The 23,144-nt window shown below is 38.6% G+C and overlaps 1 protein-coding gene across 8 annotated transcripts in view; it reads right to left on the bottom strand.

Annotated features, from left to right (window-relative positions):
• LOC129720839 (uncharacterized) overlaps nucleotides 1-23,144 on the bottom strand; it is a 207,704-nt gene that overhangs the window by 42,375 nt on the left and 142,185 nt on the right. For 7 of the 8 annotated variants that reach the window (XM_055672659.1, XM_055672661.1, XM_055672660.1 and 4 more), the window contains 2 exons: nucleotides 14,900-15,026; nucleotides 2,838-4,188 (listed from right to left, as the gene is read on the bottom strand). In XM_055672659.1, coding sequence (XP_055528634.1) covers nucleotides 2,838-4,188; nucleotides 14,900-15,026 — 1,478 coding nt within the window. The remainder of the gene's footprint in view (nucleotides 1-2,837; nucleotides 4,189-14,899; nucleotides 15,027-23,144) is intronic. The other variant, XM_055672667.1, reaches the window with a different exon arrangement.

Raw genomic sequence — 23,144 nt, 5'->3', positions numbered from 1 at the left:
AGTGCGCTGAAAACATAATTCGCATATGTGCGTTGTGTCCTTTTTTTCCTCTCTGGATTACTTTTAACTCAGACCGTCCGATCTACAAAGACGCTGTGTGTCTATACACTCCCCCCACAATTATGGAACTCCCACAATTACGGATCACTTTTGTGTCTTATGTTATTTAACTTAGTTAAACTAACGGTTCGAAGGCATTTTTGCAGTAAAATATGCCATATTTGCTAGCTTTGAACACAGAAAACATCGTTCTTATTCCTAGATTGATGTGTTTTCTATAAGCGTGAAATATTGTCTTCCAGAATCTATCAAAATATTTGTCGTTTTTCTCAATCAGCGTAAGTAGCACGCTAATCATTCATAAGGTTCATATATGATATAATCGCTAATTCTCGTGCAAAAAATAACTCATACACAAAGATCAAGGTAAGTTCTGCACGATTCATCAAATATTGATGGTTGAAAATGATTTTTCTGTAAAACCTAGTTATTATATAAGTGTTCCATAATAGGGACCGAGACAAGATAGTTCTCTATAAATATGGATCACTTCGATTCAAATGTGATTTTTAACCAATTAAAACACCCTCTTAACATTTATTGAGTTCTAAGCGAAAGCTAGACAGTGCTGAGCCTTTGAAAAATATAATTTCCAAGGCACGAGGGACAGGAAAACTACGTAAAGCGGGAAACTGTTATGATGTACCGTATACAATAGTTCATTGCTACCTTCGGGAGCGACAGACCTGGACTCTCGATCTAACTGCAACCTCAAAAGCCACATAAAATGTGGCCAGGCCATGCGGGATCTTTAATATGATTTGAAATATGTTATTTCTTCAAATCACATAATTTGAATAAGGTTTATTGAATGAATTCGTTGCCAGAAGCTGTTTTCATTATGCTGATCCATAACATGATGCGAACTGTTTCATAATTAGATCCGCTCTTAAAAATGATCAATAATTGTGTATTTGGTGAGTTATGAAATAAATATATTTTCTGAGAAATATTCACAAAACATGGAAATAAATACTCAATGAAGTGAAAGATTACATATTTCTGTGACTGAAAACATTTATAGATTACTTATAAACAATAAAATTGGTCAGAAATGATTTTTTGCATTCATACATCTTATTAAGTGATCCATAATCGTGGGGGGACTGTATTATCTATATATTCTAAGGCATAAAAACCACTCCCAATACTCTCGTGATGGAAAAATACTCAGAAAATTCGTACTCATAAAAGTAAAAAATTTGATTTGAATAATCAAAGCTAACTTATGTTTTCCAAGAACCAAGTGTCATTGCGGAAAGATCAATTGGGAACCATACTCAAGGTTCTTTTGAAGCCATGAAAATCCCAGCGTGAATTTTTTAAATACTGTTGATGCTCCATCCGTATAATAAATAGATCCTTTCCTAGAAACTTTTACCGGTAACCCAATACGCGCAAGTTCAAAGTATCAATTTCGACTTATTAGGATCCAATTTTCGGTACGGAGTGTGATAAGTGCTGCCACTTGCTTACTATACGCAGTTTCCCTTGTTCGAAACCAAAACGTTATGACGAAACACGCCGTTAAAGTATTTTTACGTGTATGCTATTTGCCCCTTGGCTTCCCAACGAGATATTTTTTCGGCATTATTGTTTCCGAGTAGAAAGAAAGTTTCGTTCCGAATTTCGGAAAGGGAAAGTAAATCACATTAGCATAAACCGGTAGCAAACGAACCGCTCCACTTGGTTTTTCCGGCTTCCGCTGGTTATGGATTGGACCCAGACGTGATTGCGGATACTCTCGAAGGCACTCGGGTGGCGCCCGTCGTCGGCGGTATGGGGGTATGAGTGTTCTTCAGGCGTCCCCGCCCAGGACTGCTATGCTTTGTAAGAAAGTTTTTCGTACAAGAAACAAGAAGAAATTGGCAGAAAAATATGATCTCCAGTGGGAGGGTTGTAGGAGTCGAAATGGCTGTTTACAGCTTCATTTTCGTTTGTGTTGTTATGCGGTACCAGCCTCAATCATCCGAAGGGGAAAGATAAGGAGGCTATAATAACCCAACAAATTACAAGCGAATTACCATATGCAAATCACGATCACTGTGCCGAATGTCAGCCGACTTGAGCTGAGAGGCTGTCATAAATTTTGCATTAGTTTGAAACTAGGATACAGCCATGATTTTGCGGGGGAAACGGTTTGAGTTTTTGCTTGTTTTTCGTGACTATCTTTTAACTTTCAACATTATTTTAATCGCAATGATTGCTCAACAAAGGATTGAATTGTAATTTGTCACTGGCATTGAGATTATGTTCCTAATATTGTTAAGAATAATTGTTTTTCATTAAAATTTGCTAAAGACATGCTGTTATTAATTTACCAAATTTCATATTTCGTTCAACTTCCAGGAGATTCGAACCTCCAAATCTTGCGGATCAATAATTAAAGTAACATGTTCAGTTATACCACAATAGATCAAACAATGGTCGCAGTGGTTCAGTCTGCTACAAGGGAAAACATGTTCAGTTTGCATTTGCAGAAACGTAACACGATTATAGGAAATAAAAAACATAAATAATCGCGAGCTCCGCATGCAGTGTAAAGTTTAACGACTGTTGCTAACATTAAAATCAATTCGAAATTTCTGAGAGGACAAACCTCACACCTCTCCCTTTCGGCACCCTGTCTTCTTTTGTATTTTTACGAACCCTGTGAACCACAACGCCAATCGCCTCCGTTGAAGGTAGCTAATAAAGGAACGATAACTTCATCAAGAAACAATTTGACCCACGCGAACTGTCCGAGCCGAAGGTACACGTAGCTAGCGGATACTTACCGGGCGATGTGCCATCAGTTGAGTACCCAGTAGAGTAAGCACTTTCCGGCGAGGACAGCGTATTATGATGGCCACCCGGATGGGGTGGATGGGCGTGATGCGGATGATGACCGGTAACGGTGCCAGCTCCAGTTGGGTTTTGCGAGTGGTGAGGTTGTGTTTGGTTCTGAGAACTTTGCTGCTGCCGTGGTTCTTTGTGTAGATGGTAAACGATTCCGGAACCAGATGGTGCAGTGTTCGCATTGGTGCTGTTGTTGTTATTTACGTGATTCAGTTTCCCAGTGCTGTTGGTGGCAGTCGAAGTGGCGGCCGTGGTTTGGTCGAGCGAATTTCTATTGCCAGCCAGTTTGTGAAATTTGCTGGTGAAGCTCGATAATGTTTGGGCATGGTTGGAACTGCTGCCGACGTTTGCATTTGCGGGACACATTTCAAAATTGTTGTTATTGTTATTGTTGTTTGGGCCGGTAATAAGGCGATTACTTTTGGCACCATGCGGAATGTTATTGGCGGAAGGTGCATTGCAGACTGCGGACTTCAGATGACTTATCGGTGGTGTATATTTGCTTCCGCCGTACACTGAATTATTGTTGATGGTGTTGTGTTGCTCGTAATAGGTTCCAGTATTACTGAACTGCTGGGGAATCTGATGTTTACCAGTTAAACCCGACGGTTTCACGTATTTACTCTGGACTTCGTATCCATTGCTGCTAACACACGTGTTATTATTGTTACCAATCATGCTGTTGTTGTTAATCATATTGTTGTTCGAATTGATTGAAGATGACGAACTGGAACTAATTTTTATGTGTTGACTTTTTTTCAAACGGTTCTGTTCAATATGTTGCAGGTCCTCCAGCAGCTCATTGCTGGAACTGGTTGCAGTAGAATAGTTCAATGTGTTCACCATCACATTTCCGTAGCTACCGTTGTGTGCTGAGTTTATTACTCCCGTCCCAGCACCACCGGGTTTCCGATAGCCTTCTTCCTTCATGCTGTACATCGTGTGACCGTAGTTACTGTCAACACTTTTAGAATAGTTCCCGCTGCTGTTGATTTCCGAAGCGCTATGTTTGAGGATACTTTTCGGCGAGGAAATCGTACAATGCGAAACCACTTGCTGTGGTGCAAGGTAACCGTTCGCAATATAGCTGCTACTCCCAAATGAGTTCACCGATGCGTTGTATTGGTAGCCTATTCCCGCGGGAAGCGTTCCATTGCCGTATACTGGAGCCGCCGATTGATTGCGGTTGGATTGATGTTGCAGCTGATAGTGAAGTTGATCGTCGGGTTTCGGTGATAACGATGGAGCCTGATCCTGATTAGGAGATTGCCAGCCGCGTCGACTTTTGGTCTGTAAAGAAAATTATTCGGAAAAGTTTAGTTGCTTTGAATTCAGAACAAGATTTTCTCTAACTATCAAGAAGAGCCATGAAAAAGGCTTACACAGCTGCCTAGTTCTTAACAGTTATAAATTTCCTCTGTAAAACCAACCAGGAAAGTTCCCAAAACAGCCCGAATTTAAAGATGCAAACGCATCTCGCAGCTTAAAAATTCAACCGTATTAAACTAAAACTTTTTTCATTCCTCCTTTCCCCAACGTAAAAACTTTTTGCTCGGCTCGGCAGCGCCTACATTCCTTTCGTGGCGAGAAAAAACTTTTCCACTAACCAGTTGCCTAGTGAACGTGCTAGGCCATCCTCTCTCTTGGAGCCGTAGATTGTAGAATAGACGAAAGAATAATGTTGTTGCTAAAAACCGTCAGCACATAGGCGTACTTAGCCTAATTTTTTATCCTGTCCGTGTACGAATGCACCTTTTGTATGGCCAGTAAAATTTGACGAACTTTCCTTGCGCTTCAACTAGCAGCGCCAGTCAGTAGTGGAAAAGTTTTTCGCATCCGCTGTTGCCGTTGGTATGCGGCAGTAAAAGGACGTTTAATATTTCAGGAGGATTGTTTCACTCTGAATGGTTGTTGAGATGCTGAGAGATGGCCTGTTTGAGTGTGACTATTAGATTTATGTTTTAAAACATGAGGATATTGCATTTCTGCAAAAGCTGTTGATTTATTTAGTTTGGAAAGTGGAAAGAGGATAGTATGTGAAACAGTTTCTGCTTTCTCAAATTGGTCGAATCAACGGTTCTGGAGAGTATAGGGTGAAAACGAGGCAGCCAAATGCAGTGCTATGAGAAATTGTTTTTCTGTTTTATTGTATCAAGTGCTAAATTCATGTTAATATTGACAAAGTAAATATTTCATACAACATCGTGTTCCATTTAGATCCAACGCATGGAATATTTATTTTCGTTGCTTTTCGGCAATATTTTATTATTACGTCAGCATTTCTAGGGTATTTGTTCCATTATTTATCCCATCAAACCGACGTTTGTGGAGAATGTACACATGGTGAGTCGAGAAAATTTCCAGCTCGAGAAGATCCTCGACCTGATCGGAAATCGAACCCGACATAACAACCGTGTGGGAAAGCAAGCCGAGCGACATCGCTAACCACAGAACCACGAGGAGTACACCGCATCTTCAATATACTCTTTAATATCCACAATCTACTATAAAGATGAGCGTGGCCAGCAACGGTGATTGTCAGGTCTGCTTTAGCTTAGATTGGTTCATATGTTACTCTCAAAAATTGTTCCTCATGCAATCTGAGTGGAAATGATAGCCAACAGCCTGCAATCTACAAAATGTACCATGTTTACGGTAGCGTAGCGCTATATCGTTTAAACCATTCCTGTGAATTTGTGTGTCCCTAACGTTTGCGGTAAAAAATGAACAAAAATTGTCGATTTTTCATGGGTTTACCGTTAATTGCACTGACGAAACTACTCATGCACCATCAATCATAGCAACCCATGAGTTAACAAAAAAAAAAAAATTGACAGCTCTATCAGTCTAACTGTGGTGGCGAAAAAAGTGAAGCGTTGAGAAGTGTGCGCGTTCAAAGAACGGTACCCCGCCGCGTCAAAAACGGACATCGTGCGGCACTTTGTGGACGCCGGGTATGCCCGTTCCGGCATCAACAACATCTTGACACCTTTGGACAACGATCAAAGCATCGAAAGAAAGCCTGGTTCCGGACGGCCAACGACCTTGAGCTACAACAAGCTTCGAAGGATGCTGAAGAGGAAGACCGAGGGAGAAGTGGCTAAATCGCTGCGTGCACTTGGCCGAGAGGTTGGTGCATGCGGTATACCAGTGAAAAAGTATCTGGAGAACATGGACATACATATCAGGAAGCGGCAGTTCCGTCCACTGGTCTCGTAGCGACAGCGGTTGAACAAGATGGTCAAGTCGATTTTCCCGGCGAATCGCGACGTGGCAGTGGTGATGGACGACGAGACCTATCTCACCCTGGATGGCAGCGACTGGCAGGGTACTTCGTATTTCACTTCTCCCACGAAGAAAGTGAGCTCCGACGTGAAATTTATTTCACACACCAAGTTTCCCAAGAAAGTGCTGCTGTGGCAGGCAATCAGCAAGAAAGGGATGTCGAAGCCGCTCTTCTTTCGGCTCCTGGCTCGCTAGCCGTGAACGGGGAAATTTATAGTACCGTGGCTGCGGGTAATTCCGCGCAGCACATTTTTCCGCGCACTCCGCTCAAAAAACTGTTTTTCAACAGCAAATTTCACTACAACATACCATGGAACGGGGTGAAATTGATCAATTTTTATAACAATTTCTATTTAACTAGCTTCATGTACCTTTTTCCCGAAATAGTATAATTTTAAAACAAGTACTGGTATGTGCTTCAGTAAACCTCTATGGCTATTGGTGAAATTTCTATCGTCTACTTCATGAAACAAATTCGATAATTATAAAGGGGCTATGAGGTAAATTGGGGTGAAATTGATCACTATGGAAATCCATACATTCTTTAGGCAATGTGCTTTTTTCGATATGCTAAAGGTAAATGATGATTTCTGTACTGAAAAATATCATTTACAGCTGGTTTGGAAATGAAAATAACGATATTTCAGATTAAAATTTGTTTATTTTGGTTCACGAGCGGCTTGTTGCTAAATTTGCTCTTATTTGAACGTTATTAGACAGATTTCAATTCGGTGTTGGAAAAGCTCAAAAACTAGCCCGCAAAATAAAATGCTTGTGGTTTCCTGCGAATTCATCAGTATTTCATTACTGGTATGGAATGATCATTGTTGAAAATTACATTTTTTGAGCTTTTATCAAACTTTACTCACTACTCTAAATTTAACATAATTAACCTTCAACTGAGATTACTTTAGATAAATTCAATACTTTTTTTGTTATTTGGAAACTTGTTTGATCAAATTTGATTGAGTTTTGACTGAGTTAGAAGAATTTTTCGAAAATATGAAAAATTACACCGGGCAAGCAGGGGTTAACTTTGACAGGTATGTGAATCATGCAAAAGTTGAATTTAAGGACACGTTAACATTGCCTAGTGTTGTAAGAGCAATATCTTTTGATTAATATTTTTTATCACGAATTTTCAGGTGATCAATTTCACCCCACTGATCAATTTCACCCCATTCCACGGTACCTAATTTCTGTACTATCATAGCAGGCTTTTCTATGCACTTGGTAAAGCACACAAATTATTTGTTGTTAGTGAAATTTACTGTTGAAAAATAGTTTTTTAAGACGAGTCGCCCGCAGTCACGATTCGCCCTACCGCAGGTTAATGTAAAGCTCTACTTAGGGCTGTACATTAACCCACGGCAAGGCGAACCGCCTCCGCAGCGCAGGACGCGCCAGTATGTTGTTGGCCTAACGCTCAGCGCTATCCAAGTGTTGTCTCGCCATTACTTTCGCTCACACTACCACGCATGTTCGTCTATGTCACACGGCTAGCTTGCGCGACGCACAGAGTTTACACTCACACTTACACAATTTTGCTGGCCTTGCGATTTTGTGATTTCAAAACCATGATAAATTTTTCATGATGCATCAACTTCGCAGCTTCCCGGGGTCTGGTGATTGGATTGGAAGCACCTTTTTCACGCTAAGACATCCACAGAGCCATCTGGAAATCACCTGACCATCGAACAATTTGCACAACCCGCAAGCTGCCGAGAATTACGCGCTCTCACTCATGAGGCACTACATTCAACGGAGCAACTCTGCGCTTCGACTCTTGACGATGGGTAGAGTAAGCTACACTCGGTCATCGGAGAGGCCACATCCACGGCACTAGGTGAGTTAACGTCGAGCCGAAAAAATTACCGGTTTGACGGGCAATCTCAGCAAGCCATGGAAAAAACTAGCTTGGAAACACGGTGCTCCCACAGACCGTCATTATCAAACAAAAAACACCATCAAAACGGTGAATGCCAGTTTATTCGTGATGATGTTCTTCCCCAAGTAACACACGTTGTTTTAGAACAGTTGAGATAACTCCTCTAATACAACCTTCAGTTATAGATTTCAGTTAACATTACCTTTTCCATGACATCTCTATCACCAGAAAAGCGCAAAAATTGAAGGCTACTATAACAAGTACTGGTGCTATATGAAGTATTATATAACTTCATGAAAGCAAGCCAACTTGTTAGACTGAAGCTGCAAAATACATCTCGAGTACCAATGCGGTAAAAAAAAAAACATGGAAAACAAGTTATTTTCAAGTTGTAATTACTAGCTAATAAAAACATCGTTGACGCAAGCATAAAACTTCAAAATAGAAATATTGTAGAACAACGCTGCTTGATATTAGGAACTACAAAGGAAAAATAGTGATTATGGCGTATCGAATATTCACCAAAAATAAACAATAATATTAGACCAGCTATTTGACGCTTTTAATACAAAGTTCTACATGCGCGTCAAATTTCATGGTGAAACATTGCATTTTACTGCTGAAAAAATTATGCGGCATTCATTGGATACGGTTTTCTGTTTGTGAATCAGTGGAAAATAGATTATTCATTACAGAATGGTTGCTGATTCATTTAATTGCGAAGAGTCTCAATTTAGCCCAACACCGCATGAGTTTAGTTCGTAAACAACTATCTGGCATCTCTTTCTTACTTGCCTAGTAAATCGCAATGTCGTTTCTTTTTTCCTGGGTTGATCTGCACTGACCTAGTGGAATAAAAAAACTCGCGCATTCATGGGTCAGAATTCGCCACACCGGCGCGCATGCGCAAATGTATTGTTACGCGCAGTGCAGCTAGATCGAAAATTCTGTTCGTCAGCGGCTTTTTTAATTAATTATAAATTGATGATAAAAACAATGTTCAGCCTTTCAAAATGAATTGTTTCTGTCGCTTGAGTATTAAAATTGTTTTCGTATAGTTTTAACGTTATCTAGACATAAAATATAACAAAACTAGAAAACGTTGTTAGATATACGGTAACAAAAATTGGCGTGACATTGGTTGCACTGCAAGCGTTTTGTTTACATTTCAATGGCGCATTTCGATCCAACTCAAATAGTTTGAATAAAATCGTTTAAATAATTTTAATAACAATATTATCAAGTAATTGGCTGCTGAATACTAAGACCAACCAAAGGAAAAGCACTTTACAGGTACGTAAATTACTATTGGGCGTGTAATATTGAACTGGCGCGGCTGCCTCGGCTGGACATTTTTACACAGTTGTTATAATAGGGAAAACATTTGGAAGACATTATGAAGACAATTGTCTTTTATGTCATAGTTGTTGCTTGCTGAACTCATGTTATTGAAGAACATTTCCAAAACCAGAAAAACGAGCTTGTTTTCAAAGTGTGGTTGAATTACTGATGAAGAACAACTTCTCACAAATGTTTTATTTTAAGTTGTTTTCTGTACTGTTTTGATAACACATGAACACAACTTAAAGACAAGCAAAGGCAGCTTATATTTATTAATCTATGAAATACACTCATGATATAGAATAATATCTCCAGAGCAAGAAAATAACAACACAAGTTTTCGAATGCGCTTATAGTACTCTTATATGACTACTGTCATTGAGAATTATTTTCTAACAAGTTTTGTGTGTTACTTGGGTCATCTCTGGGTAAATTTTTAAAAATATCGTTGATAGCATTTTTGAGTTATGTCCATTTTATATTATAATGGCCGTCATTCTTGGGATATTCATACACACTAAATCAGTAATTGGTTTTAATCTCTTTGTAGGTATAGATATCTGCCTACCTACCAGCAATTTACATAACCAAAAAACAAGCCTAAACTTTGAAGAGGGCGTAAATTCTTCATTTCAATATAAATTATATTAGTGAGAGATTGAGCGCAAATACACAATACACAATAAACGATAGATAGATTTTTTTTAACTCAGTTTTACGGTTGCAGGACTCGACTACCAGTACCGAAAATAGAGTTGAAATAAAGCCATTACCCAAAAATATACCTTCAACTACGCCACTATGATACAGGCAAATTGATTACACGGGAATATACTTCGAATTTAGGAATCAACGTTTACAAATTGGCATAATGATCGAGTTTGGTGTTTTGGAGTTTACAAAGAAAAATCACAGGAGGGTTGTGTGCAAAGCCACGACCGCAAAGTTGAAGTAGAATACTTTTACACAGCTCTACTTACGGCTGTACATTAACCCACGGCCGGGCGAATCGGTTCGCGCCGCTTTTCGCGTTTAGCCTGGCAGAGGCCTAATGCGCACGGCCAACACAATAGAAAGGTTTGTTCACATTGAAAATTAGACACGGCTTTACTGGAGTAAGTGTTGACAAATGCATCTACCGCTAATACCGTCGCTATCGTACGAAACCGCGTCGTTTCATGTGGGGAATAATATCAACAACGAAAAATGACGCGCGTCTAAGCTCACCCGAACTTTTTCGCCGTGCCGCTTCCATTTACTTCCTTATAACATCCGCCTCATGGATGTACCGGCTGCACCTACCGCTGAGGCTGTTACCATACTGCTACTTGGTACCCAAAGCTATTAACTCTTAAAATTAAGTGTTTTATTTGTCCTCAAAACAACAATTGTTCAATTACATATCGGATATAATGCAATCGCATCTCTGTAATATTACCGACAGTAATATTCTTCTGAACAAAATGATCCAAATTTTCCATTAGAGGAAGTGCCGGCTGATGTACGGCAAAAATCTCGCCCGATCGCTTGCGTTGGCGTTCAGCCTGGCAGAGGCCTGAGACGTGGTCACCAACCACAGGGCAAGTGATTTGTTTAATTTGAAGGCAACCACAGGCGCAACCCGCTGCTATCCTCTGTTACTGCTGGGTGCTGATATCTGCTGCTACTGCTGTCAACGTTGTGGACAGTCCATCCAGCTCACCATCCGATTGATGAAAGTAGCTAGTTTTCCCAGAAACACTCTTTTATAGCCGAAGGGTGCTACGAAATAGGCCACGCCTTTCAATTCAGTTTTTCCATTCCCTAATGTTCTTCAGACGAATTATTCCACAATTCGCATATGATTTTTGTATCCAGCGAATAAACACTGATGGTGCTCTCACGCACGCAACGGTTTTAACCCGTATCTTATAGCGATTTGTAACATCAAGCGATTTCGTTTGCTCGCTGTTGCGTGTTGCATCATGTTGCAACTTGGCAGCTGGGAGACAACGAAATTCTGTTCATGCTGATTGATTGAATCGACTACATATTAGCTCTGCAAAGTCGAACTAACTGCTTTTGTGAATGCGTTCTAACAGGGCAGTTTGTTATTCAAAGCTGGAAGTTGGAATTAAGAACACGAACAAGATGCACTGTGGAAGCTATTTCACATTTAGTAAGTAAGACGGGTGCGACAGATTTGAATTGCTAGGATCCAACACAAAATGCTTGCTTGCGTTGTCAAAAATTATTAACTTTCAATGACTTGTTTATTTGCCTCGAAGAAGGCATTTTGATTTTCAAAATTAGATTTCCTGATGGCAATCTTCATGTTGCCCCAACAGTGGGGGAATAATGGCAGTCTGGCGACACACACTGAGAAGAACCGCGCTGCTTCTGAGACGAGGTGACCAACCACAGGACAAGTGTTTAATTTGAAGGTAGCCACAGGCGCGACCCGCTGCTATGGTCTGTTATTGCTGAGTGCCGATATCTGCTTCAAAAATATCACCCTTGCTGCTTCTTCTTCCTGGCCACGCTAATGAGATGGACAAAATCTATTGCCTTAGGATCACTATGTACCGAATAAAATTATCAAATTAATAATTATTAAATGATGACATAACTCGTACTCCCCTCCCTATTCCACTTTACTACGCCACTGAGATAAAGCAACGTCTCAGATGATACAGTAAGTCGCAAATCCCCGTCCATACTCAAAAATCTTCGTATACAAAATTTGCCCAGCTATCTTAGAAGACGTTTTCAAGTTTACAGAGTATAAATTACTCGAAAACCCCTGATTGCAAGTTTTCTCAGTAATCGGTTCAGTAGTTTCTGAGTCCATAGGGAACAGGCAGACAGATAGACAGACAAACAACGATGCTTACGATGATTAAAATTTTTACAACGCAAACTTTTGAAATTCCTGTAAATTTTCAGTGCCTACTACAGTTTAAGGTTTTTCTTCATTAATCACAACATAATTTGAAATAAACTTTTGATTGCTGGATTATATAAGTTCTATTAGGATGAAGAGGTTACACCCTTTTCAAAGCTCAGGCTTGTTTCTTTGTTATGCAAATTACTTATAGGTAGGCAAAATATCTATGCCTACAAAGTACTATTAAAATCTGAGAGATTCAAACCAATTACAGGTCTAGTGTGTATGAATTTCCCAAGAATATCGGCTATTTTGACATAAAATGAACATAACTTGAAAATGATATCAACGATTTTTTTTAAGATTTACCCTGAGATGAAAAGCATCATAACTAACAAACTGGCGTTTACCGTTTTGATGGTAAATTCAATTTGATAATATCGGTCTGTGGAAGCACCGTGGGAAATGTTGGGCTATCGTCACGCGCAAGTTTTACGAGAAGGTAAACCAATCCCGTGAGGGCTACACACCGAGTCCAGATATGTGTGGAGAGAAGGAGGGAAAGCTGATAACAAGCTGATTGCAACGGAAGGAGGCGGAAGAGAAGGTTACCTTGAAGTGCCTAACAGTGTCCCAGTTTCCGATATTCTAAAGATCAAACGGAAAATTTGGTCACTAAAGAACAAGCGAGCCGCAGGCACGGCAAAGAGACACTGGCAACGGCACTCCACTGACTACCGGAGAAATGGATGGAAGGAAATGTATGCCCCATATTAAAAAGGGCGATCGACTACAATGCAGCAACTACCATTGAATAACGTTGATCACCGCCGCCTACAAAGTCCTCTCCCAAATTCTGCTTCGTCGTCTTTCTTCCCTAGCAAATAAATTCGTAAGGCAGTACCAAGCAGCTTGACACAAGCACGCGCTACTGCGGATTAAATCTTTACTCTCCAGCAGATCCTTCAGAAATGCCAGGAGTACAACGTGCCCACGCATTATGTTTTCGTGGACTTCAAGGCTGCGTATGATACAGTCGATCGAGACCAGCTATGGCAAATAATGCACGACTGTGGTTTTCCGGATAAACTGGCACGACTTATCGAAGCAACCTTGAATCGAATTATGTCTTACGTGTACGGAGGCACTCTCGAACCCCTTCGAAGCGCACAGAGGACTGAGACAAAGAGATGAGCTATTTTACATGTTGTTCAACATTACTATTGACGGTGTAACCCGACGAAGGGGTATCGAAACAAAAGATACGAATTCCAGTTAAGGTGGTCAATTCATAGGCTTCGCAGACGACCTCAACGTTATTACGAGAAACTTTGGGGCGGCGGAGGCAATCTACGCTAGACTAAAAGTGGATGCTAAAAGAGTTGGACTAGAAATTGATGCGTCGAGAACGAAGTATATGAAAGGGAGAGGCTCGACAGAAACCAACATTTGCCTCCCAAGGACGGTGATTAACCCAAAGTGGTAGATGAGTTCATATTCTTGGAATCTCTGGTAACAGCCGACAATAACACAAGTAAGGACATCCAACGACATATGCAAGCTGAGATTCGGGTCTACTTTGGCTTTCGCAAAACGTTTCGGCTCTGTACGAAACTGACGATGTACAAAATCCAGTTTAGACCAGTAGTTCTCTATGCACTTGAAAACGTGACGCTGCTTATGAAGGACATACGCGCATTGGACGTATTTGAACGGATAGTCGAAGGTTGGGAGGCTGCGATGGGCCGGACATGTCGCGAGGATGCAAGCGACAGTGTATCAAAATGGAACCAAAAAAAGAGAAAACTACAATGCGCACTTTTAATATGGGTATATTAGATTGTAGCAAGCATTGTAGCAAAATCTGATCAGCGTGCAAGAGTAACAAAATTAGCGATGAAGATATTTTGAAAGCTTTACCAAAGATATATGATATGATATACCATGCGTATGTAAGATATAAATATTGCTTTTTAATTTAATTTACTCAGTGCAAACAGAGTATCCATGTCATCCCATTTCTCGTGATCGTAGCAAGTTGCATAAAGTGCTTGTTTCGGATTTTACGATACAGCCTAGGCCTTCGAAAAGTCTACACTCTGAAAAGCCAAAATCCTTGAATGTCGCGAAAAACCTTCCTTTTCATACAATGCAAACCACGCCAAGCTTTGATTCAATTATCGTATTTGGTTCATCCTTTGGAAAATCATCTTTCAAATTCATTCTATTTTTTTAATAAAATCGGACTTCTTACGTTGGTATACGATTTGTGGCTGACTGGCATAAGAAGCATATAGTAATAATTAGTATAACAAAGGTTTCTGTATCGCTGAGTGGAATAATTAGGGTTTTTTTTATCGATTAATAAGCTTGTTGGCATTGTTAAATGGGTATCCTTATGCTTTTCAAATAGCCATAGATCAGTATCAAGTGTGATGTGTTACGTTGGGCGACGATACTACGGACTGGGCCCGAACAAACAAACTGTTACTGTTTAGCTTTAAAAAAAATTGTTATAATGTAACATATATAATCAATGCGGTCCGGAACCGCTCTGACCGACTCACTGTATTTTGCCATTTAATCATTTTGCCCACTCCAATTGATTACAACTAACTTACGTGACTCTGGATGGGCGAAACTTCACTCCGCCTAGCAGGGCTTCCGATAGTTGTGCCGCCGTCCGCGGCATACGATGCTCCCTTAGCGTGACCATTCTGGGCGGTTAAAATGCCAAAGTTGCTGCTGCTGTGAATAAAATGGAAGAAGAGAAAAAGTAACCCTATAATCAAGAGCAACTGACCTCGCTTATCTGTGCATTATATTTTGGGCCGGTTAGACAGCGCCAAGATCTTTACAATTAACGGTTGCCGTTTGCCGGAAAAAGCAGGGCAGATGCTAATTGTAACGACCGTGCAATGAATATCAATAAAAGGACTATTTTTTACAAGTAGTGACTTACTCATTTGTTGTGCGAAAATTTAGGATAGACTCGAGCTGAGTAGCAATATTTTGAAGTGAAAAGGGACGGTTCCCGTAAATCGATATACCCTTATTTCGTTGGAAGTCAGAAGCAAGAGAAGAAATTCCCTAATCGAGTTGAATGGAGGCAATATAACACTTGGAAAGTTTTCTCGTTCGCTTGAAAAATCACCGAGCGCGCGTGCAAAAACACGGACAGGAAAGAAAAGGTGAAAACTAATTTGGAGATCAATTTCGTCTGAAAGGTAGATAAATTCTTCCTCTCAGTCTTCTTTCTCTAACGTGTAATTCAATTTCTTAAAAACTCGTCGTAAATCACGTGAATGTCAGAGGGGCCACAGTGAGGCTGGCTAGGGACTTGGGACACGGGTGGGACCTTTCTTATCGGTGCGGTCCACTGTCCACAACAGGTACACATACGTGCAGGCTTCCCATAGAGCACCGGCTCCTGTTTTCCCAGGACAAGGCGAAGCTTAACTGTTTATTGCTGCCTTGTACGTGGCTATTGTCCGGACCGGTAGCAATAGGAACGGAGGCTAATGGTTCTGTCCGAGGTGAACGCTTCGTGTTTGTGTGACAGGAACGGTCTGTGAAATCATGTTGCTAAATTAGTTTTCGAGAGTTTTGTTTTCTCCGCTGTTTCTTGGGAAACGTAAGTACTTTAATTGACCGTAGCGAAAAAAAAAAAAAATTTAAGACAGCATAATGCGGCCCGATTTATACTCGAATGCCGGATGTGAAACTGACTATGTATTTTTATAAAAAGAAAAGCGATGTATTTTGAAGGTGAGATTCAACTACTGAGACATCATACTGTCCTCATCAGTGTAGATTTCCCGTATTGACTTTGATTTTGAGTGCGACGGTTATCACCTTGCTACCAAAAACGATAGCCATTAAATCAAGGAGGCAAGAGAATCCACGGCGAGTGTTGGAAGCAATAAAAATGGTAAATCTCAACACCCAATTGTCGAACTTGAGTATTCCTGTCACGTCCTTTCTTGTCCTGCCAGCTAAGCCAATCGAAATGGAATCTGTCTAAATCGAGCCTTTTTTGCTGCTGTAGGTATAATAAAACATGGAGGCATCAGCAGAGGTAGGATACATGACTTCGCACCGGTGAAGTTTTATACAAACCGCACGTACCATGAAACATGAAGTCTTAAGGTTTTGGCAGACGGTGGCTTTGCAGACAGTCTTCGATACAATTGTGTGTGGATTGGCACACGCTGGGTCAAATTGGCACTTGGATCGTTTATCTTATTTTATGTTTTATGTGAACAGTAACAATGCTTTCACCCTCATTCCTCTTCAAAGATAGCGTTAACAGTTTATGTGGGTCGTGCATTCGAGAGTGTGTTGATATTGAGCCATCTCGTACTGATGGCAAAACGCCGAACCGAAGACAATTGTTCACAACTGCCGTCTCATCGCTGACGCGTGAGGGAGGAAAGCTCTCGAGTCAGGGAAGTAAAAGTTTCTTGCCAACCGCTTTGCGATAGCAACTTGTAAATGCAATGTGCTATCTTGCTGCAAAGTTACTATAAATAAAATTCCAGACAAGTTGTCTCGTATCCGCTAGACATTGCTTGTGTTCTAGTTTTGCTGGGAATTGTTTCCTGGGTGAACTCGATAGATTTGGTTCACTGAGTGTAAAAATATGAACATATTATATTGTTTGTGTATGAGTACTGACACATTTTTCAGATTTTAAAGTGCATAGTCTGCCAGAAAATTAAATTAAAGAGGTTGCCGACGGTCTACAATAGATTACCGTCGAGTTACTTTGTGGATGATTGTTCTTTTCGAATATATTTTTCTTAGTTAGGTAATCAAATGTCATCAGTCAGACCTTTTGCCATCAAATGGAACAAATAAAGGCGCAATATCATGGAAGACTTGGCATTTCTCGCTAAGGGCCCATGTGTCATAAGTAAACAAGCCGCAATTTCACGTTTTTCGATGAATACAAGCTTAATCTACCCGTACAAATAAGATTGTTTGATTAAGAGTAAATTCTTTTATCAATAAATCATATTATTAAGGGCAGATTTCGCTTGTATTAATCAAAAAACGAGAAAATTTGGCTTGTTTACATATGGCACATGGGCCCTTTTCACATGTTTGGCGGGATTTGAGTGTCACCAAGGCTGTTGTCAAGTTTGACATGCGGCCGAGCGTTGTCATGGTTTAGAATCACTTTTTTGTATCTTTGCTAGTATTGTTGTATTCATATTCGGTATTGTCTGCAAGTGATGGTTAAGTTCAGTTTTAACAGGTCGTAATAACTAACACCGGACCAACAGTATAACCTTCGCTGCTAAATATTTGGCCGTTGGGTTGCTGTAACGAATCCATTTTTACCCGTTAGGATACGATAAAGAAAAATTTTCCTTTTTGCCGCTTAAGTACAATACAATAAAGTACAAACAATCGGTGAATTAATACTAATAGTCCTTGTAGCATATAACAATTTTATTTCCTGGTTTTCAAAGTCATAACTTTTTTGGTATTTTCTCTTCGTGGGGGACGAAAGCCGACTTTGCGTTAAAAGGCCTCAGACTAATTGCTTGCCAGGTTTGCCGATTCTCCGATTGCTTACGGGAAAACTTCCATGAAGTGTATGAAGACTTGTCTCACTTCCAATGCGACTATGGGCCCCATAATGCACGGAACTCATTTCTGTAATCTTGAAGTCATAGGGTTTTTTTTTACTTTTGTCGACCAGTGTTATGTATTGTAACTGCGAGAGCGTGTTCATAAAAGTGAAGAATTTTTGAAAGTGAAACGATCGCTTCGTACTGGGACATCCGACAATACGCTCTCGTTTTGGAGGAAATGTTTGGGCGATGAATAAAAGACAATGTTCTCTTCTGAGTGTTTGAACATCGCTGAGTATCCCTTTTTTCCATTGTTGGTCGTTGATTGTTTTTTATTATAGTTACTCGCGCAAGCTGATAATTACCATTAGAAGAAGGAAAAAAAAAAGATTTTCAATAAGAGATAGCTAAACCCAAATTATTCCACCTAGCTGTGAGACCCAGCCTTTCTCATTCGAACAACTTATTTTTCAAAATAGATTTACACGAAAACTTTTTATACACAACGATCAAAGTTAAAGTAATAAAATAGTAATAAAATTCAATAGGGTCTTCTGGTGTAACTAGGCCTTCAATACGACACTAATTTTGTAAAAATTGAAAAATGAGTGAGTTTCAAAGCCTCCGGAACACGTTTCTTTTAAAAACTTTGAACCACATGGTTAATCATAAGATAAAAATTTCAAGACAGTTCGTTCATTTGACACAAGTTTTGTTTAAATTGATTGTGTATAGTTTCTGAGATAATTAAGTTTCATGATAATCACATTTTGAAACACGGTGCCTAAACTAACAATCCTATTACAATGAAATTCACTAGGGTGTTATAAGGTCACTAGACCTTTCATTTGCAACTAATTTCGTGAAAAGTCTAAGTGAGTGAGTGAGTTTAAACAGGCTTTGGTATAAGCTTTGCTTTTATAACGTGATTTCACATTTTTATAAATAACGGACAAAGTTACCAACAGATTACAATGAAATTCAATAGCAACCTTTGGGACAACTAGACCTTTCGTTCGATACTAATTTTATGAAAATCGGTCCAGCCATCTCTGAGGAAAATGAGTGAGTTTAAACAGCCTCTGGAAAACATTTCTTTACATAACTTTTGAGCCATATGTTCAATCATTATGAAATTTATAATTTTAGGGTTCTGGAGATAGCCCGTTCATTTGTCATCAGCTTTGTTAAAATCGATTGTGAGGTTTCTGAGATATTGATGTGTCATGACTTTTCCAATTGACGGATTTCGCGCCAAATGAACCCGCGGTTGGCAGCACCCTCTCCGAGTTGATTGAAACTTCTTGGGTGTGAAGACATCACCTAATTAAGCATCTCTGCATACTTGCTTTTTCCAAAATTAGTCAGGACTGTCTTCTGAAAAGGGCGAAACTTTTTTTGCCGATTTTTTGTAAATCAATATAATTCAAAAACGGTAAATTCTAACAAAAAGTGTTCTATAAGTAACTTTTAGGAAATTGTCTGAATTTTCAAATATGTGGAAAAAAATTATATATCAATCCTTCACTGAGAAAAATGCAATTTAAACACAAAACATCGATTAAAAAAATGGTCATCTCCGGATTGGCTAAAAAAATTTTTGGTAAAAGACAACATTGTTGGCTACATTTCGTTCATACATCGCAACTTGAGCATATTTAAGGAAAAAAAATTATTCTCTAAAATAAAAAATGAAAATGCAAACTAAAACCAAGGTATATTATTTTTTTAGTGTAAAACATCTTGATAGAATGAAATACTTGTTATGTTGTGTAAATGTGTTATGTCAATAAATTAGGTAATAGTAGAACCAGTGTTTGAGTGTTGTTTTTGACTCTAGAAGCAAAATCCTGCGTGAAGCACGTGGCCGCTGTAGAACATAGGTAACCCAAACGCGGTAGGTAATTTTCTCCTGAGAGGTGTGCTGCTGCTGGTGTTTTGACTGCTACAATACATGTTTATTCTACCTGCAGAATATATGTTTATTCTACGTAGGGGTAAGCGGGGTAAGACCGCCCCCTTAAGCAATTCTGTTTTCTGTTTCTAGAAAAAAAAGTTGCGGCTGCAAATTTATTTTTTCTTCGCTAAGAGGTTCTTCTATTCAATACCCGCATTCAAAAAATAAAAATTGAAATATTTTTATTTATTTTCCAGCTTTTTTTTTTAATTTTAAAAATGCATTGAAAATGTGCAGATTTTTTTCATGCGGGGTAAGCCCACCCACCAGCGGAGTAAGATCGCCTACCATTTTTTGAGGATGACAAATATTTTTAGGGCCAAAACGGTTGATTTTATCGGTAAAGTGTCTTTGACAAAGTTGTAGATGGTATTTTTTTCTTTTTTAATGACATATACACTGTGAAAAATCTGAAAAAAAAATTTTAACTTTTTTTTTGTTTTTCGATTATCCAAGTTCAAATTAATGTTTAGGTAACTTTTTGTGGTTTTCAAAATAAATAGATTTTCAGAATTGGGGTTTTTCCAGATATTCAATTTATAATTAATCTGTCTTTAAGCTAAAAATAAAAACTCATTAAACCTGTCTGTATGATTTATTTTAAGACTTATTATGTATAGAGTAATAATAATAATTATTAATTTTTTATGGATATTTTAAATTTTTTTTATGTTTTTTTTTTGAAGAACAAAATTACCAACGACTTTATACATCAACCAAACCGCCCAAATAAATCTTTACAAAATTTGAGCTATTAATACTTCTATTACTCCATGATCCAACAACCATCAAATTTTATCTTACCTTTTGTAGATTTTGCAGGCAAAAACAAAAATTTAAAATTCTATTTTTATATATATTTTTAAATTTTTTTACAGTGCATACTTTTTTCGGAAGTAAAAACTACTATTTTCAACTCTGCCGGAGACGTCATATCGATCAAACAAACCGTCCTGGCTCTAAAATTATTTTTGTTTATTAATACCATTTTTACACAAGTTTATTTTTTTCAAAAATTAGTTGCGTTGAAAAAATATTACTAGAAAAGCTTCTACCAAATCGAAAATGGTCGATTAACATCTTATGTGGCTTGAAATTGCTTTACTGATCCTGTTAATATTCCCTTTGTAGTGTAGAGGCATTTGGGTCTTGAAGTAAAACAACAAGCAGTTGTATATGTGGCGGTTTTACCCCATGTATAGTGGGCGACTTTACCCCCAGTGGAACATTTTCATTACAAGATTACTCACGGCCTTCAATATTTCCGAAAGAAGACAGATTCAGGCAAGCAGTTAAACGTATATTCACGAATAAAACATACTGTTGCCGCAAAACAATAGCGCATTGACTGGTTGCCAGCTGAAAGGTTGTTTTTGATTAATTCTGTGACCGTTCGCGCACTATCAAAAAAGAGAGGGGTGCAAAATGTTATGTAATTATACTGTAATAGATAGTTGAAGAAATTTTTCAATTATTATATAACTTGGTAGTAAAACTACGGTGAGCGGTCTTACCCTCTTTACCCCTACGTATCTTTTACCTATTGTATCTGTTGTGATATGTATGCACGTTACGAACCTGTTTAAAAGCTGATTGTGTGATTTCAAATTAAGGTATAAAGTAGAAGTAGAGTGGCACTTTTTCGCAACATCACATGGAGAAGGTCCCTGTGTCGTAATCGGAGGTACTCTCAAACGAATGGCAAAGAGAGCAAGTCTTGCCCGAGAATACGGAAATACTATTAAAACTTCAAGAGAACTTTACGACTGGGCAGTTCAACAAACAGACAAATGTATAACTAAATTAAATTTCTGCTCCATATGCAAAGAACAGTACACAAAAATGTCAGAGGAACTAGAAGAACTATTCAGTCAAGTAAAACCTATACCTGGAACACAGAAATTTAATAGTTTTGTACCTTGAGGTAATAATCAAATAGCAGTTAAAAGATATTCTAGTACAGAAGATGACCCAAAATTATTTACTGTATTTAGTAGTGGTAAAAAATAGATGCTAAGTGATTATGTTTGAAAATAAAACATTTGAATTATAAAGTAAAAAAATCGATTTTTTCTTCCACATTAACACCATTTTCATAGTTAAATTTATCAGGTAGGTTCATAAGATGTGAGAAGCATTCACATCTGTAATACAGTGAACTTCAGGTACATGCATACACATAAACATACATGCATACACATACACATAAACATAACAAGTATTTCATTCTATCAGGTTGTTTTACACTGAAAAAATAATGCACCTTAGTTTTAGTTTGCATTTTATTTTTTTATTTTTGAGAATAACTCTATTTCCTTAAATATGCTCAAGTTGCGATGTATGAACGAAATGTAGCCAACAATGTTGTATTTCACCGAAAAAAATTTTAGCAAATTCGGAGGTGACCGTTTTTGTTAAATCGATGTTTTGTGTTCAGTGTAGGACTTGATATATAACTTTTCAGACAATTTCCTAAAAGTTACTTCTAGAACTCTTTTTTGTAGAATTTACCGTTTTTGAATCATATTGATTTACAAAAAATCGGCAAAAAAGTTTCGCCCTTTTCAGAAGACAGTCTAGACTAATGTTGGAAAAAGTAAGTATGCAGAGATGGTTAATTAGGTGATGTCTTCACACCCAAAAAGTTTCAACCAATTCGGAGAGGGTGCTGCCAATCCTTGAGACGATGTGGGATGAAATCCGACAATTAATTTCATGGACTTCAGTCGTCTCTGAAAAAAAAAGTTGCACATACATACACACACATACACACATACACACATACATACGTAAATACAGAAAATACACAGCTCCACAAACTGAGTCGAGTGATATACGATATTCGGCCTTTAGAGCACTTTCATGCCTTTAGTTTTTGCAGTGATTGCTATAACATTCTAGGAGAAAGGCAAAAATATAAAAATGCAGTTCTGTCTGTCTGTCTGTCTGTCTTTCTGTCTGTCTGTCTGCCTGTCTATGTGTCAGCCTTCTCTGGAAGGTATAGTTTTCATACAAATGAAACACAAATTTCTACAAACTCAAGAAAAAATTGGCAATTTGAAAAAAATACATATTTTTGCACAACTCGAGAACTTATCAAGCAAATAGAACCAAATTCGGTATGTGGAAGTTTTAGAGGCAGGAAATATTTCTATGTTGTTGACAGGGGGTTTTCTATGCAACTTAAACAGATATTTCAACCAATTTCTTCGGAGAACAGCCTAAAATGATCTAGATGACTCACCAATAAACCAACTATTATTAACCAACTATTTTAAACGATTTGTCTTTTGGGTTTGAGTGTATCCAATATCCGATTCGTTATGC

Source organism: Wyeomyia smithii, chromosome 2 (genome assembly GCF_029784165.1).
Source record: "Wyeomyia smithii strain HCP4-BCI-WySm-NY-G18 chromosome 2, ASM2978416v1, whole genome shotgun sequence".
Classification (NCBI taxonomy): domain Eukaryota; kingdom Metazoa; phylum Arthropoda; class Insecta; order Diptera; family Culicidae; genus Wyeomyia; species Wyeomyia smithii.
This window is presented reverse-complemented; position numbering and strand designations above follow the sequence as displayed.